This window comes from Helicoverpa zea, chromosome 17, assembly GCF_022581195.2.
Source record: "Helicoverpa zea isolate HzStark_Cry1AcR chromosome 17, ilHelZeax1.1, whole genome shotgun sequence".
Classification (NCBI taxonomy): domain Eukaryota; kingdom Metazoa; phylum Arthropoda; class Insecta; order Lepidoptera; family Noctuidae; genus Helicoverpa; species Helicoverpa zea.
The window spans coordinates 9,861,280-9,880,493 of NC_061468.1; the positions used below are offsets into that span (position 1 = coordinate 9,861,280).

At 36.2% G+C, this 19,214-nt stretch overlaps 2 protein-coding genes across 2 annotated transcripts in view; one reads left to right on the forward strand and one right to left on the reverse strand.

Annotated features, from left to right (window-relative positions):
- LOC124638112 (hemicentin-2-like) overlaps nt 1-19,214 on the reverse strand; it is a 289,572-nt gene that overhangs the window by 117,484 nt on the left and 152,874 nt on the right. The window lies entirely within an intron of this gene.
- The window catches only part of LOC124638109 (major myo-inositol transporter IolT-like), a 35,426-nt gene continuing 23,310 nt past the window's right edge, over nt 7,099-19,214 (forward strand). Inside the window, exon 1 of the mRNA XM_047174962.1 lies at nt 7,099-7,308. Within this exon, the coding sequence (XP_047030918.1) occupies nt 7,179-7,308 (130 nt within the window). The 5' untranslated portion in view covers nt 7,099-7,178. The remainder of the gene's footprint in view (nt 7,309-19,214) is intronic.

Sequence of the window (19,214 nt, forward strand, 5' to 3'; positions counted from 1 at the left end):
CTAACAAAGGAACGTTACGCTCATTCTGTTTATGTTTTCGATACAAAAGTTTTGAACCTTATAACTTGAGCCGTAAGACTGAAAATTTATTGTCAGCCTAAGCTGATATTAAAAAGGCTCTGCGCTATAGCCCTGAGAAATGCGAAGACATTTATGATAGAATTTGCGATAAAATTCTGTTTTAAATATAACATTACTTTAATTAATTGTGTGTTAAAATACAAAGGTTTTTTGTTCTTGAATACAATATAGCCCAGAAGTCTGGGTTAGTAGGAAAAGAGGGTTTTATATTTAACTATGGACATAAAAAATAAAAACTTAAAAAAATGGGTCTCGTATGACCATAAAATTCGCAGGAATGCTACATATTCAGCAGTATCCCAAACATATTTTTCATTTTTTACCTTCGTTGTATTTGAAATATAACCCCTACAACTACACAGTTCCAAAATATATAGCTCGTTGGTAATAAAAAAAGTAGAATCAATATCCAGTCATTTCCTAGAATGACGAGTAGGTACATACAAATCTAAACCCTCTCCAGAATCACGATAGATATCAGAATAGATTTATGGACTTGCAAATGTTCATGGAATTCAGGTTTAATTAAATCGGCCTGTAATACTAGCACTGTTATTAAGTACACATGTGACTGATATGCTCTGACAACTGAATGATACATCGCCACTTGAATTAGCGAACGTCGTGCATTCAGGCCTCTAGTATGAGATATTGTCGGTCTATCTCATCGGTTAGAAGAGCACCGAATGGGATTTAAATACTTGACTTCTGACTTTTTCTAAATTTCTTTTAGTACTCAACTACATCCTTTTTTTTATTTAGGTTTTTTGGGTTTTCCTTTCGTTGTGTTCGGCGATTTATTTTTTGATTCCATTCTTTCATTCTATTTCCCCCTAACTAATTCCAACGACCCACAAAAATCCCAGAACAAACATTTAGTATTTTCGCATGGCCTAATTTCTGAAAGAATCAAGATTTTTCTTCCCCTTTGACGTCAACCTCGAACGTTTAATGTCAGCACTGTCTATGAATACTTTACCTGTATTAAAAGCTTAGGGAGGGACAATGTCAGGTCTAAATATTATAAAGACCTGTTTACAAAATATACGGAGGGTTATTAATTTACCTTTGACATGTGAAAGGGTTGGCCCCTGCATTATTGATGGGTAATATATGACTTTGTTTCTCGGAATGCGGGGATGAGTTTGGTAAACTTTGTCACGAAGTTTTTGTTTGTGAATAAATGTGTTGATACTTAGGGAGATTTTACGGTAAAATATCAATTAAAATGAGATGAACTGACAATAGATTTATTGTGAAAAGTGGTTACTGTTAATGTATAGAAAAGCGTTATGCAACTTAATTGGTTACCCTGACATCTATGTCCTTAATACTTGTAAATAAATTATGAACAGCGGTGACAGAAATAAATTACCTTTTCACCAAAATAACTAACAGGTACTAATGTCAATTGTTGCCTTGCGGCGCATAGACTAGCTAGGTCAATGCTGGCTGGTCAGTTATATTTCCGTCCACTTTTAACGTAGGTCTCCTCCAACGAGTGTCAACTTTTTAGATCTTGGGGAGCCCATATCCATCCAATGCCCAGTGTTTGTTATTTTCGATATACCTTTGAGATAATGTTTGATAATTGTTGTTGTGTTAATGGATATTTTGAGTTTGAGAATTTGAAAAACTGTGCTTCTTGCTTGCAAATATGACAAAAAGATATTAATACTCTAAGGACTAAATCTATGAAGGTTGTTTATGTCTGGCATTTTTATGAAGACGTGACCCTCCACGATATGGGTATGCCTGATAATATAATCTTCAGGGACCAGAGGTCCTCAAGTAAATAATAAAAATATAATTTATTTCTATCCCTGAGCCTTTTTTAGAGCCTGGTCTCTAGGGTTGATTTAAATTATCCACTGTTGATAGACTCCTAAATAGTATTTTAGGTCTTGTTTTCAGACTGTAACGTGATTTTTAAACTACATTGTAGATACATTTGTGATTTTGTTCTCTAGATAGGAATTGTCCAAATACGTATTTGTTGAAACAGATAGAGATTCATATGACAAATATCATTCTCGTCGCAGCCTAAGGCATCCACTGCTGGATTGCTGCTTCCGCATGTTAAGCCTTATGCCCCTCAACAAATATTTTTTTCTTTTTCTTTTCTTACCCATGCATGCATGACACAAACAAAAGCATGTGTCCTCTTGATTATATTAGTATAGATTTACACATGTACTCTCACTAACTACTCAATATATTCGCGTCACGTCTACAATTCACACAAAACATGACAGCTGGCGGTACCTGCTAGTTTCGCGATAACTTGGCACTGTTGACAAACTGTTTGTCGTGTATCCTCGTGTTTGTGAAGGCCAGAGGGTTACAACAAGGGATGGGGTTCAGAAGAGGCTTTCATATTTTACTACGTAGTGGATCTTTCATCCGGGTTCATAGAAAACTTCTTGGAATACCCGGTTAAAAATCATAATCCTAACTTCCTAGCTAATATTATAAATGTGAAAGTAACCCTGTCTGTCTGTCTTTTCTTCACGCCTAAACTACTGAACCGCTTTGTGAGATATTTGGTACAGACATAGGTTGAAACTTGAGAAAGGACATAGGATAAGTTTTTATTACAAAAAAAATAAAAAAATAATTTTATTCCGGACATATAGCGCCATCTATTGGTCAAACCAAAAATCTGCTGGAAATCACTATTCCTTGCGAACGAAGTCGCGGGCAATAGCTAGTAGTCTATAATAATGTTAAGGTATTGTATAAGCTATATTATTGCGTAGTTTAATCATAATCCATTAATTCGTTTTTGCGTGAAAGAGTATTAGGCATCGTTCACACCAAACGTATTGTCCGCCGCTGACTGTGAGCGCGCGTTACGCAGTTTATTGCTTTTCCATATATATTGAAATTGTCGTTCACACCGAACCGACTATACGCTATTACGTCGTCTGTTGTAGCTGACTCTCAGTAGCCGATTATTTTACTACGCGACTATGCACGGCGGACGCGGATTGGCTACGCGGACGCAGTTGCCGAATAGCGCCGCTCCGCCGCGTACGCACCGCCGCTCCGCCGCGTCCGCACCGCCGCGCAGTGATGCCAGATTGGGGGGATTCCCACTAGTTTTATCGTATGGGAACCACGAGTGATCTCAGAGATCGTTTATAAAATACTACGAGCAACTTCAAATACTGAGCTCTTTTATGTGTAGAATAGTCGGCCGCTCAGCGTACGCATCTAGTGTGAACCTACACGAGCGTATTCTTTTGTTCACACATGTAGCGCATCGTACGCTATAGCCTATTGTCAGCTTGGTGAGTACGCGTACTGCAGATTGAATCGACGTTCACACTGAGGCCGACTGTGAGTATACTCACAGTCAGCGGCGGACAATACGTTTGGTGTGAACAATCCCTTAAACATCCGTATACTTTTCACGGACTAATCTATGTATAAACGTGACTCAATAAATGCACATAAATGATATGGAGATTTTATATAACTACAAATAAGTACTTAATTACCAAATTTATGTAAGTGCCGTATATTATTCTAAAATTTGAATTAAATCCCAATATTATAAGGTTCTAAGACAGAGCCCACGATATTTGAGGAAAATTGATTGGGTATAAGTGATTGGAGCAAATTGAATTTTAATTACTTTTTTATCTGAGGAAGAGAGAAATAGAAAATTAAAGAAAATACAGCTATAACAAAACCACGAATATTCTCATCTACTTAAGCTTTTCCCAAACTATATTGTTCTCAACTTCCAAACCTTAGTCTTAACTTAACCAAATTCTGAGTACCGATTTTGTACATAAAGCGACTACCTATCTGACCTCCTCAAGCTGGGAAATCCGACACCCCTTAATAAAGCTAGTAGTCATATTTTCAGGCTTTTCACTGACCGCAACGACTTTCGTGATAAGATATTACCAAAGAAATAAAATCAATGTTCAATCATCATCAGATCGTATATTTTCATCTAAAACCAACAACGAACAAACGCAAAAGAAAATCACAAATCCTTTTCGTATACATAGTCATAACAAATGGATTTCACATCTAAAAGCGATGGACAAGTGGAGAAACTTCCAACATGGCCCAACTTTCATAAACGCTGTCATTTATAAAGGACACACTGAATAAGGAAAAATAGCGGAGATGCCATAAGGTAGGTCAGGCGCCTGCTTGTAGGTCAAAGTAACGTAGGCGCGATCAGTTACTGGAGCTAATGAGGCATTGGGTTTCCTTGTAAAATCAAAACCAATCCGTCAATGATTGCTTTTGATTGATTGGTTATTTTATTTGAAAATGATGGGTGTGTTTCTTAGGGTGTAAGAGGGGAGCTAGTAACATTCCTCGTCCCCTGAACATGCGCTGTTTGGCGCGCCACTTTCACATGAGATTTTGCGGTATGACATCTCTGCTAGTAATTTTGTTCTCCATGTAAAGGACACATCCATAGGAGAGTTAAACTACTGAAATTACTGAAATACTGGGACGAGAAAGTTCGAAAACTATTTTACTTCAGGCTACATGAGTGAGGTATATAGCGTACTTACGAACTTTCTAGACCATAAGACAGTAACTTGGAAATTGAAGATCAAGCAAAAATGTATGCGGAGAAAAACATTGTTTTAGTACACTTTCAAAGACGTTTACGGTAACTCAGGAATATTTTGGCACATGGAGAATGTAGGGACAAATTATTTACACATTTTCACAACTTTCTCTTTTTATATTCGTCATGCAAAAAAATATTTTTTTGATGGATTTCTTAGTTCACTTGCTTGCTATAAACTAACGTTGACAAATAAACAAGTTGCAAAGCTGAGGACGTCTAGCCTATTTATATAATAAATTAAAATAAATAAAATTAATAGACATATTTTGCAATAGCCAACCCTGTGGCTGAGACAAAATTTCCATCTATTATTAAATACTGGAACGAAATCTTTATATCGAGATCCTGATTTCTGTGCAAAAAATAGAATCTGATTTGTGACGGCAAAGAGATATTTTCATCATGACAGCCTTTTTGTCTACAACTTTTCCAAGAAATTCAGTGACAGCTGAAAAAATGTCTCTGGTATTTTGACACTTGGAAACTGACGCCTTGGTACCGAAAAAGGTCTTATATCCATTAGGGCTAACGAACCCCATGTCAGTCTCAAATAAATATGAACGAAAACCTTTGTATGATAAACGTTTTCACTATCTTATTACAAATAAATTACTCTGACTTCTGTCCCTTAGGCTGGGTACACACTCAAGATTTTTAGTCGCAAAGTCAATATTCTACGCAGCATTACTGGCTTACGATCTCTAGTCTCGCGTTTAGAAGGTATCAAGCCTTAACGGTTTAGGAAGGCGCGCTTTTCGGTAACCCCACAGTATGAAACCGGCCTTATATTATGATATACGGTGTACGATAACGTTACAGGCTCCGAACTATGTACTTCTCTCCTTGTTGGTTGGGTAATATGTGTTTTTGTTGAACAATGTTTTTGTTCCAATGAATTTAGGATCAGGTGGTTTTCTCATGGTTTATGTAGCTTGTTTTAGATGTTATTTCAGGGATAGTTTCCAGGTAATCAGAGGATATAATATTAGGCTGTTTTTTTGTAAAGCCTTTTTTTGTTCCATTTACATTTCTACTCGCTGTTAACCACTGTTCCGTCAAGAGGGAGCGACTTTTCGAAGCCGAATAAAACTAGTATTTGTCCTGTCTTAGGCTCTTTTTTTGGCAGGGGGAAAATTCTCATGGACTACCCAAGATTATACATTTGATTAGGTTCAGTTATTTTAGTGTGAAAGACGAACAGATAGAATTCAAGCTCTCGCTTAAATGATTTAAATTGTATTAATTAATAAATACAGCCGCTCTTCTTACACAAATAAATTATAGTAAGTAGGTATAATAATGATGCTGTACTTACAATAATAAAAAAGCACAAACAGGGTGTAATAATTCGTAATTTTTATAACAACAATTTTGAACCCATTATGATTCTATAAAAAACCATGTCTACCTCTTTATAGGGTCGTTAAACATTTTGTGGATATTCGCTGGCACGTATTTTACGCTACATTAGGTTTGTAGCGGCAGCAGTCAGCCCAAAAATATTAATCGAACACGGATGGGAGAAACACCCTGTATTTTGTTTGGGAAAGGTGGTGTTACGGAAATAATTGTTTAGAACTTTTATGCTTAGAAAAACGTTTGGGAAATTTCATTTTATATATCATTTGTAATAATTCATTTCTTGTTGAAAAGGCTACTACATACAGGTGGGTAATTTACTCTTTTCACCTTAAGAAAGCTGTATAAAAACCATCTACAAGAATCCTTACACCTTGATTAACATGATTGAATTTACCCATGTTCTGAGGCACCGTACGCGTAAGGATATAAAGTATGACAATCACATATGTAAATATCTTATTTTACAGCGATATAAAATTCTAGTATTAGTTGACCTATCCAATAACAGTTTAAACTAACCTTAACCCAATTGAACAGTGACTCATAACTTTTATTTCAACTTCAATCCATTTTGGCGCCAATGACGTATGGACGTGTGCTGTCGCGAATGAGCAAAACCGATTGAAGCCGAAGAGGCACGGAGATACCCGAACGCCGATCGAGCTTTGATACTTTGCACTGTTACATAGTTGCCAATATGTAAAATATTTCCCGTAACATTGGAAGCACAATTACAGTGTAAGAAACTTGTTTTAGGTGATTTGTTAGATGTTTGTATATTGCTTTGTACATTATTATGTAAAACATATTTTTTGGAAAGCGTATTTAAAATTATAGGACTCTCCATGAAGATATTATGTGAATGAAAACTCATTAAAAATGTTTTAAAATTTTTAACAAAAATATTTGATACGATTCTTGCGGATTGCAAAGATAGATGGTTCTATCGCAATTCTGTATTTAAACTTCAACTATCAAACATCCTTGAGAATAACACAGAGTAATGGGTAAATAAAATCGAGACCTGGCAACACAGATCCCAATTGTCATTGTAGTGGAACTCTGAAGCAAACTAAACATAAACAGAGTGCTTTTGGCGAAAAAGGTTATAACAATATTGACAGAAATGAGTGAACAAAATAATACATTAATGGACAAAAATGAACGTCCTATCCAAGTGTCAAATGGAAGAAAAATAAACAAGAAAAATGAAAGCTATGAATTGGAGGAAATAAATAAACTAATGCCTAATAATGGTAAGTGGTTTACATAATAACTATTTACGTACATTGCGTTTTGATAAGTGTTTTGTATTTGTTGTAATATTTAAAAGGCGCAATGTAAACATGTTTGTTCATGACAACTGATTGACGGGACCGGTCATAGGCTAAACGTAGAGTAAGGAAGCATTAGAATAACCATGTGTGAAAGAAAGGGAAAGAAATATTGTTTTTATATCTATGTGCTAAATGTTGTGATTTTTTTCCCGGTCTTTGTTAATATAATAGGCGTGGTATAACTAATACTTATAATAGGTGAATTGATTGGTGAAGATTGGCGTTGGCGGCGTGACTTGTGCGGTTCAAAGTTCGATTCCAGTTAGAAATAAAAAAAATTAGGACCTCATGTTTTGTAGCTTAATACTGTATAATTTACAAATTCGTAAATACTTTAAATTATAAATTAATAATTTAAGTTTTGTAAATACTACTCAAAATAATGAAACTAAATCAGTTTCTTCAGAGAATAAAATAAAATGTATGATGAGTATTTTAAAACTATAAGTGGTTTTATGTACTACTTGGCGAAATCGGCTTATAAATATACCTTCCTCGATAAATGGGTCAAGTAATACTGAAATACATATTTTAGTTACTTACACCTTTTAGAAAGCAGAACGGTTCGTTTCCCATATGAAAATATAGAATCACTAGCTGTTTTCTATGGTTCCACTTTCATCTTAAGGGTAGTTGGTACTTTCCGCACCGGATAAAATGTAGCCTATATCCTTCTTAGGCTACAGATTATTATCAGTGTACTAGCACAAACAATTACATCAAAATCATCCTTTATATTATGTCATTTTCTACTACGAATAAATATTATTGGTTCTGAATTACTGATAAAGTCATATTCAATCATTTCCGATAAGTACGAATACTTCATATAAGTATCGATTGTAGCAATGTCGAACGATTTATTGAGTCAATAGTACTCGATTCGAGTACCTATTTAGATTTGTTGCGCTAATTATGATAATAAGCAAAATATATAGTACCTAAGTATGTGTGTATGTATGGGTGTCTGTGATTGTAACTAGGGCATGCAATTTCGGTAAAACAAAAATTACCGGTAAAAATTCGGTAATAAAAATATTTTTACCGGTAAACCGGTAAAACGGTAATTTTTGTAATTTTTTTAAAATGTGATATTATAACAATAAGATTGGGTAGTCTTAAAGCAAAAACTAAATAAATATGCAAAGTATAAGGTGGTAAACGTTTTTTTGTGTCGTGGGCCGTAACAAAAAACATGTCAGTACCATCCGTACGCGATGTCGCCGACAAAATGCAAGAGAAACGGCTGCGATGGTACGGACATTAAAAAGGAGTGACACCTGAGGACACCGGCAGTGTGAATGTGATACTCAATCTCAAAATACCCGGTCAAAGGCGCAAAGGCAGGCCGAAACCGTGGTCGTTGAGTGTCGTAATGAATGACATGAAAATCTGCGAACTCGAAGAGGAAGATGTCTATTCAGGAGGATAGAGCGAAGTGGAAGAAGGAAGATACGGAAAGCCGACCCCGTCACAAGACGGGATAAAAGCTAAGAATTACCGTAAAAAATATATTTTTCATTGAAGGGAAAGCCCTTTTTTATGGTAAATCATCAAATGACAGACTCTTTCTGTCTAAAACCCATGTTTTTTAGTAGGCGTTTTATGGACCAGGGTAGCGGTAACTCTTTCGAACAATCCCGCGGCCCCGGCAGGCCTTGGCCCTGCTGGGCCCCACTGGGTTTGCTGACATCTCCCTGAGGAACCCGTGGAACAACGCGCGCCGCTGACACGGGTCTGTTGTCTATGCAGACGGTGGAACGATGAGCCACTCGAACTCACCGCCCACAGACCGACGCCTACGGTGGCCGGGAGTCGTCTCTCGACCCTTGGCGCCCGTGGTGTCTTCCTGGTCCACTACAGCGGCTGGGATGAGAGGTGCTACTCGCAGTCGCTCCGCCGTCTCCTTCTCGAGCATGACTGCTTCGCAGAAGGGGCGACGGCTTCCCATTCCGTCTAGCTCCGGACCATGGCTTGAACCAGGGAAGGACGCGAAAGGTCGCCGCTGCCTATTGCCTCGACGACAACACGGCGGTACCCTTCCCAGGCAGTGCACACCTGGACTGTGTGCTCCACCTCAGAGCAGTCCGCATGGTGGTGAAGTAAAAGCCCTTGTTCAGTAAGGTCATAGAGTAGGTAAAATAAGCATTAGCTACATTTGTACCTAGTATGAGCTGACAGCTATGAGGAAAAGCAGAATAACTGAATGAATACAATTTGTTTAGATTTTATAAATTAAGATGAGAAAGAAGATTTGTATCTAACCTAGAGATAGTTAAGGACACACAAGTTTACTTTTCTAAAAAACAGCAACTATAACACTCTTACAATACGTAATGTATGCAACATTACATTATATTCAGGCTACATAACAAAGATTTGAAGTTAAATGAACAATTGCTATATTTTATCAGAAAAACGTAAAAACCGGTAAATTACCGGTTTCATATTATTTTTACCGGTAATTTAAAACCCGCAAAAATGGGCGATTTACCGGTAAAAACGAAACCGGTTAACCGGTATTGCATGCCCTAATTGTAACCAATATAAGGCATATGACACAAAGTTCACGAACATACTATATAAAACAAATTTTAATAAAAAAAGCATACTATTCAATCAACGAGTATATCACCGATAAAAAAATAACCTAAAATTAAATAAAAGCAACGTATAAATAAAAATAACTATAAAACGAAGTTATGCTACACAAAAATATACGTAATATTATAATATAAATAAATACTTAAATATTATACTTCATACTACTAACTATTATATAATCTGTGATACTACTATATTACATTAAACGCCTTCCTCTCTTCTAACTATTTTGCTGTGCCCATCAGGGTCCATAATTGTGACTACCTCTATTATTTTATATTTTCCACCAAATGTACATTATGGAATGCAATAAATGATATGATATGATATGATATGATATGTAAGGAAGTGAGTGAGCGTCTTGGTAGTGACATATGGGTTTCCCCGAAGCTAAGGTTAAGAATTGCTGTCCATATGAGAATTTCTATTATTTACCTGTCTGAATTGCTATAATCTATCCGTTATTTTAGAGTTCCGAGATCCATTAAATTATATTGGTCTTACTACAAAAACTTAAACTTATACACATTATTTCAACGTCATAATCTGACATTTTTTTAGACAAGTGTTAAACTGACGTTTAAAAGTTTTTGTGGTAAGACGGTATATGCCTAGCTGTGTCAAAATCCAATGTCTTATCCCAAATCAACGGATAGGCTTGATAGAGGTTTCACTGTTTACCCACTAATATCACCTATTATAAAGCTGAAGAGTTTTTTTAGTTTGATCGAACGCACTGAGCTCGGGATAAGCTAGTTTATATTGTAAGATCAAAGATTAACAAAATAAGGATTTTTATCTCATCATCGTTACCTACCTATTTCGAATTTTCATGAAGTCGTGAGCTAAAAGTCACAAAGCCTTTTAAAGATTCTAATCTAATCATTGTTATAAAGATTATATGACCATTTTTAAAAGGTTTAATCCATCTACAAGTCTGTTAAATAAATTCTGCAGCATAGCCATCAATTACTGGTAAATAAGATCATGATTAATGTCGCAAGCATTAATTCTGTGAGGCTAAGATAACAATTATAATGAGACGATTAATTAAGCCTTGAGGTTACCTTAATCTGTATTAACCATTCTCATTATTGTGGAATATACTGATTAATGATGCGAGACGATTGTTTGTATTACTACCGATAATCAGCCACTCTCAATTTTATATCTATCTGCTATTTGCTACTAGGGATAGGAGTTTGACGTCACTTGTATGAGGCTAATGTCAAACTTCGATCTCTGATAAGCCAATTAACAGTTACAGATAGAATATAGGGAAAGGCCGTTAGATTGTAAAGTTATTGGTTTGTCAGCAGAATAGCTCATCACGTTGGGGTTAGTATGACAATGCGGCTGAGTTACCATCTTTTTAGAGTTCCGTACCTAAAGAGTAAAACGGGACCCGACTACTAAGACTTCACAGTCCGTCTGTCTGTCTATCCATCCGTCCGAAAGTCCGAAAGACTTCCACTGCTGGACAAAAGGCTTCCTCCAAGGTTCCTCAGTTTGCCCATCTTCAGCAACCCTGTCTCAACAACCCAACTGTATTTAATGAACTATAATAGCTAAAACAATTTAAGTTATAACATTGAAACAAACATATTTGAATCTAAAATCCAAGCATCAGATCCAATTTCAAATATTCATGTTTTGCAAAGCTAATAATTTTAATGAAATGTTCCGATCACAATGTGCTATGATAATTTAATCAGTCAATTAATAAAACAATGATACATATTTTGATTCGGTTTATAAATAGATGAAGCTAAATTAAATGCTCTTGTTTTGTTAATCATTGCGTGTACAGTATGATTGATTGACGTATTTGGTTAATTGCAGCGATAGTGATCGGAAATGGTGTTTTATTTAAGTTTTAGAGGTAATTTCGTTTTAATTATCACGCTTTTTGTTGCTTGAATATAATGAATATATGTTATATCGAACCTCAAATAATACAATAGGTTATTTATAAATTCACTGGAAACATAAACGTCAGTTTTTCTTAAAACGACTGTTTGGAGAAAACCGGCCAAGTGCGAGTCGGACACGCACATGAAGGGTTCCGTACCATTATTCATAAAACAGACAAAAAATCACGTTTGTTGCATGAGAGCCCCCCAAAATATTTATTTAATTCTTTTTCAGTATTTTCAGTATTTGTTGTTATAGCAGCAACAAAAATACATAATCTGTGAAAATTTCAGCTCTCTAACATTCACGGTTCATGAGATACAGCCTGGTGACAGACGTATGGATGGACGGACGGACGGACAGAGGAGCGAAAACAATAGGTTCCCGTTTTACCCTTTGGGTACGGAACCCTAAAAACGGACATTTATGATGTCGGTGAAAATGGGCCTTAGTAATTAGCCCAGGATTTCAAACATGGTATTCTCTATGCTTGAAGCTAGATTTTGAAAATGTAGACACCAATAAAAACAGTTGAAAAGGACCACCAATATCAAAAACAGCTCCGCCAAAGGGACCACAAAATTCCGCGCCAACGAGAGTATGTTGACGAACCTATTCTATGCCTAAACCTACCGTTTCACGTCAATTGCACAGTTAATAAATCGAGTCATAGCTGGACTATTCAGTTTCTACGTACACAAACAAATCAGTTGAATAATATGTTATTTGGCACCAATCAACTAATTAATTATTATTTTTTAATTCCTACAATGGCTTGTTTAGATTGGTCCGGGTTTTGAAAATAACAGTTTAAGTATTTTGTGGCTCGGAGACCAATTTTGAAAAATATTGATACCAATAAAAACAACTCACAAGGACCAAATATGGCTACAACCAATTTTGAAAAATATTGGCACCAAATTGGTATCAATTTAAAAAAAAATATTGGAAAAAGGCTCGGGAGATGATGATTGGTACCAAAAGTACCTACAAAAGAACCTATATCAAAATAGGTCCGCCAAACGGACCACAAAATTCCGCTGCGAACGCGAGTATGTTGGCGAACCTATGCCATGCCTAAATCTACCGTTTCACATCAATAGCAGGGTTAATAAATCGAGTCATGGTCCAGTATTCAGTTTCTACGTACACAAACAAATCAGTTGGACAAACATTGGACAGCCAACAAAGTATCGGGGACCAATACAAATATTACAGCTGTGTAGGAATATGTATGGTTCAGTTTTGAGTACTGAGTTTCTGTAGCTCGACCATTTTCGGTTTTTCCGCTAGTTTTGAATAAAAGTGAAGGTTAAAATATATATTTTTTTATTTGAGCTAGGAAATCATTAGATGATCCCTCTAGCTATGAGTGCAGCGGGAGGTACCAGTGTCAGGGTCCGGCGTCAGACCTTTTACTGGCTAAAACCAATTTTTATTTTTTTTGGAGCCCTTTCAGTGCCGTAGTAATTTCTAATGTTCCCGCAGCCTCGACAGGCAATTATAAATAAGAAAACATTTTAAAACTTAAATTATAATGCTCAAAAGGACCTGTCATATTTCAAAAACATCATTCAGTTTTTCATATCCTCAAAAAAGTCAGAAAATTAATATTTGATGATTTTAAAAGAAATAATTCATCTTACGCAAGAAATCTGCACATACCTAACAAACTTTATCAAACAAAAATAATTAGATCCGTAACAAAGGACCAAAAAACGAACGACATAGTACCAAAAAACGAACGCAACAAAATTAACACAAAGTTGTCTCTAAACCATTAGTGCAACACGTTTATCCAAGCTCTAAATGGCATTTTTTATTTGAAGTCGTGGTGGCCTAGTGGGTAAAGAATCAACCCTCGAGTATGAGGGTCTGGGTTCGATTCCAGTTCAGGCAAGTACCAATGCAACTTTTCTATGTTGATATATACTTAATATCTTGGACAGCAATGGCTGATAAAAAGGTTGAGGAAACCTGGACTTAGTCTGAAATCACCAACCCGCATTGAGCAAGCGTGGTGATTAATGCTCAATCCTTCTCCGTGTGAGAGGAGGCCTGTGCCCAACAGTGGGACGATAAAATGGCTGTAACAGCAAATGGCATTTACAGTGAAATAGTGCTGCAACTGTAAGGTTAGTGTTCTATACGTAAATCGGAATAAATAACGTATCCCAAGCTACATCGTTTGGCCTAAATTCCTATCTGTTACACAACAGGCGTTGTGCGTGGTTGTAGTGGCAGCGGGGATGTAAAATAAACCTTTTTGTAGGATAACCTAACATAGTGAGTTGGCTACAATAATTTAGAAAGGGCGTTTAATTTCCTTTGGGAAAATTGATAGCAAAATGTCTCGTTTAAGCAAGTTAGTTTGAAATCCTCCTGATAGTGTTGCTAATTTATGACAGCGTATCATTTAATAAGGATAAGTTGCACCGTTCAAATTTGACGATAAGCAAACTATTAAATGTCAGTCAAATCCCCAACCAACCGTTAAGGTTTCAAAAATTGACTTGATTATTTTTATTTCGTTGGAATAAGTTTTTCTACAATGTAAAGGTCTTCAAAAACGTTACTAAAATGAACAAATTTAAATGAAATCATACAAACTTTTAACTTAGTTTTGAAAGACGCAATCAGCCTATAGCGTGTAAAGCCAAAAGTGCAAACAAAAATTACTGGTCACTATTTTTTGGAATAAAATATTGTAGAGGTATAAAATATGTTGATTGACTCAACATAGGTAATTTGATACTTTTACACGTAAACATAAAAACAAAACTTGTTATAACTGAAGTTTCGCAATAAAACTTTATAACGAAACGAATAACTGAGTCTAGTACTTGACAATGTTATTCAACCGCTGGGTCATTCTTTGATGCCAATCATCTGCCTAGGCTTTTCCCAAATGTATTTGGGTCACCTTCCACTTTAACCAAATGCAGCTGCCAAAAGGGTACTGATATAATATTAATGTAGGATGTAGCGTCTTTACCAACATACCCTAAATGCCCGTATGATGTAGAATAAAAAAGTTAATTTTATCAAGCACATAAAAAGCCACAACAATCCTTAACATAATAAAGTTAACAGCTTAAAGGAAATTCCATTCTCTTCTCTAATATTTCTGCAACCCGCAGAGATTCCATTCTCGCCGATCCAGAACATTCCAGTTTATTCCAGAACATTCCAGTTCGCTGTAAGTCGCACCCCGACCTAAGCCCTGGCACACATTGTGGATCGAGTCGCCAATTTGTGGAGCAACATTAATTACATGCAGCCTGTGTTTTAAATTCTTGTGGAACTCAGATGTTTTATTTTAATTGTTCTCCGGTTTGTGTGGTTACGCCTTTATATCTAAGTAGTGTGAGATGTGCCTTGTAATTAGGTCGTGCTTGGGTTGTTATGACCCATTTTTTTTGAATATTGTACTGTGCAAGGGGGATTATTTTGCATGCATCATAAGGTTACTAGATATTAAAAACCTTTAATTAATCTTCAATGATGAATTAAACAGCAATGCATGCCTTGCTGAACTATTGGAGAGCAACCTACAATTACTTGCAAGAAATATAACGATCGAAATTTCAATGCAACAAAATGCACTAAAATACTCGTAATAATAGTTTCTTATATAAAAATGTGGTGTGTGAAACTTCTTTTCAGTAACTTTTCAAAAATCCAAGCTACATTTTCAAAACTTGTCAATTCACATCACGCCTCAGTTGAAACGTCAAAATCTGATAACACAGAAGCCATTTCACCTGCAGATTTCATTTCAAAAAGGTAGCGGAAACCCGTGAATAATTCAAAAAGTCTCAAGATTTCATACCTTTAAGAATCATACGAACAATTCAATAAAGAGGTAGAGGTATATACCGCGTTTCTCGCCACTAAGGGTGCTTGAACATTGTCTGTATAACTGGGACGCCGTCACGGAATAGAATGGAGACAGAAGACCCGCTTGTTACAATGATACAACAAATGTAGGTCAATAGATGGTATCGATGTGACGTTTCTTGGATTTGTAAATACATAAGTATCTACTGTTAGTCTTCTCGACAGTATTCTAGTGATGTCTAGATTACGGATTGAGATTTTTATTTTGCACGTTTCCTTGTGTTTCGTAAAAACAACTTAATGGTCATGGAACATGATTTTTTGATACACAATTCAATGCACTCTCAATTATTGCTATTGCTGTCATCTAATCGATTCTGTAGATCTTAAGATAAGCGTGTTCAAGCAAACCTACAATGAAACTATGTATTAAGCTTTATAACATTAATATTTATAGGAACAAGAACCGCTCCATATACCTAATTTTACATCAAACTCAAAATTATTCGTCGCACAAACAAGATCTTCTGCACTTATCTACTCCATGCCACTATCTGCCAACATCCTAGCTCCCCAAGCTTTTAAACTGACTCCCCTATTTGTTGGAGTTCCTCACCGCGAATGATGAATACGGTGGAATTTTCAACACTTCAATATACTTATTGAGAATTTGAAATTTAAATGTGGGTCTCTATTCTGTCTGACCGTGTGTGCTTTGTTAGGGAGGTTTGAACAAGTATTTTTGTTTGTGTATGTAGTTCAGTTTATTTGAATGGGGTTTTTATTTGTGTTTGGTTTGGTTGTTTAGTGGTTGTGAATGCCTGTTGAGTAGGTCTGATTTTTATGCCAAGCATTTTAGAGGTTGGTTTTCTCTGTGTCGAAAGTGTTTGTCATGTCAAGTGGTCTTTGGACTTCTTGCCAGACTTATTGACTTCTGATTCTAAGCACTGTCAAAGTTTTCATGTTACAGCCAAGATAATATTCTTAGTGTGCTTAGTGACTGATGGTCATCTATCCAATCTGATGATTTACCTTCCATGGAAAACGCAGCTTTAATCGTGATTAATCGACCCCTTGCTTTAATTTATCTACAAACTCCAACAAAAAGTGGATTGTTACCTAAAAAGTGTTTTGAAATTACAACAAATTACGTTGATGCTGTTATAGACGCTAATTAATGGGCCATAACATTTAACGTCGGTGTTACGGGGGATTAATACGTTATGAACGAAACCTGATAAAATATTATTATGGCTACGTTACGGTTATTAGTCTACTTATTCGGATTATTAGCTAGGTACATCGCTCGTTTTCAGCACTAAAGTATAATATTTTGCTACCTGAATAATATTTGCTTTCAACGGTGGTTCTAAAGCAAACTTTTGGGGAAAAATATTTTTAAATGGTGTATTTTCGGTTTTTAGTTTTTGTAGATAGAAATCCAGAAAAGAACGCAGGATACTTTTTATTCGAGTTCAATTTTGATTGACTCAAACTGCAAGCTGCAATAAATGCAAGCGATCATTCAATCATCATTTCAATTTTATAGGGTTTTCGTTACTGCTTTCCGAGTAAAGGAGACGTGACAGACAGGTCGACATACAAAGTTGCATTTGGAGTTAGGTATTTTTATTTGTTTTGGATTTATGGAAACATTAGACTGACCAAAGCTAAATAATAAATGGATCTACGTTGCTAATACTTCTGCTCTAATTCTTGTGTATAGGAAAATATGATTGGACACATAAAGTTTCGTCCTGATTTCAATCTCCAAATCGTTTTATGAAATTCATAACAGCGATGATCAGAAAACAGATACAGATTATTGTTTAAATTAACAATTTAATTTGTAACAGCATAATAGATTCTGAACTTTTTTTCTCTAGAAGGCTGTCATAAAACGGATTTCAAATAAACAGACCCGCCCATCAACATTTCACGGGGACATCACCGATCACACCCAAAAAAACAAATGAAAAGCTTGAAAACTATTTTCCCAGAACAAATAAATTTTCCAGCACTAAAATAGAAGCGTTGCCACGTAAAAAGATAAACTAAAACTGAAGGTATAGCTGGCTTTGCACAGTGGGTGGGTATGCTCGGTATATGGAAAAAATTGGAGCGGTGCCTGCTATGACCGGCTTCACCTGTCACGGTGAACTCCACGCGTGTTAGTGACGCGCTACCAGTTTCGATTGTAACCAAAATAACTTAGTTTGGAATAGGTATACTTTATTGGATAGGATATGGCAGAAATATCGTTGAAGGTTGAAAGTGAAGTTGGTACCTACTAATAAGGTGATGGATGGATGGGTGATCACATTTTTTACTTTTAGTTTTCTGGAGATAGGTACACAATAAAAAAATGTATCCACAAATACTATACATACTTATAGGTACTCCTACCTGAATCAACAAAATATCTTAAGGAAGCTTGTATAATTTACATAACTCAATTACGTTCACAACTCGTAAACGACACTTAAGTAACAGCCCACATCCTGGCACATCTAGGTCAGCACACCATCAGTGCAGCTCGAAGCAGGTTAACTTAGCCCTTCGGAAACTGGCACTATTCCAATATAATTGCTACAATAGTCCACAGTCTACCATGGTCAGTCGCTTCGCAACCCTGATTGGGGGAAGTGGGCTAAACTGACAGTGTTCCCAGTGTATATTTACAGGTGAACGGTGTACTCCATTCTAGTGTAAACAGTTATCTATCTGCATATCTGTGCCGCAGATGAATTAATCACGGGAGACGTGACGTAAAGTAAACGGTCGACTGTTGTTTGTGATTTGAAAATCGAAAGAGTTTATGCAACGTCGCTTCTCATAGAGAATTGTGTGTATATTTTCGGCGAGTATCGTGGAGTGGCTCGTTCACCGTGCCAATGAGGTGGTTATCTAAAATGATCTCCTAAAATTTCACAGCCCTCCAACACCGAAAAAATTCTCATCCCTTGAGAAAAAACCGTGTGAAAACCAGTTAAAAATTCACCCTGTTACATCGAAAAAAATAGCTACGCTACCTTTTACGGGAGTACCCCATAAATTAAATACCGAAACTTTTACGAAAACATTTTAAATTGTTGAAAAACAGCGGCTTCTGCCCTCGGGCGTCCGTTGTCAAGTAGGCCCTTTATCTCACAGTTTTATATCTCAATTTCCCCGTTTTTTAGACAGGATTAGGGTTGCGTAGTCATACATAAAAGCCGCCACATAGGACGCGGGAGCACTTTAAAAATTCAATAGAATTGCTGAAAGAAATTTTATTGGGGCCATTTTTCTAGTTTGGGGTGAACTGTTAACTAACGGACGAAATAGTTTTCGTATCGAAAATAAAAATGTTAGTGGGAATACTTTGTTGAAATTATATCGTGCCTCATTTTTCACGAGCTCGTTTTAAATGACGGCCTCGATGGCGCAATGGTCACCATGCCGGACTGCCGAACCTGAGGTCCCGG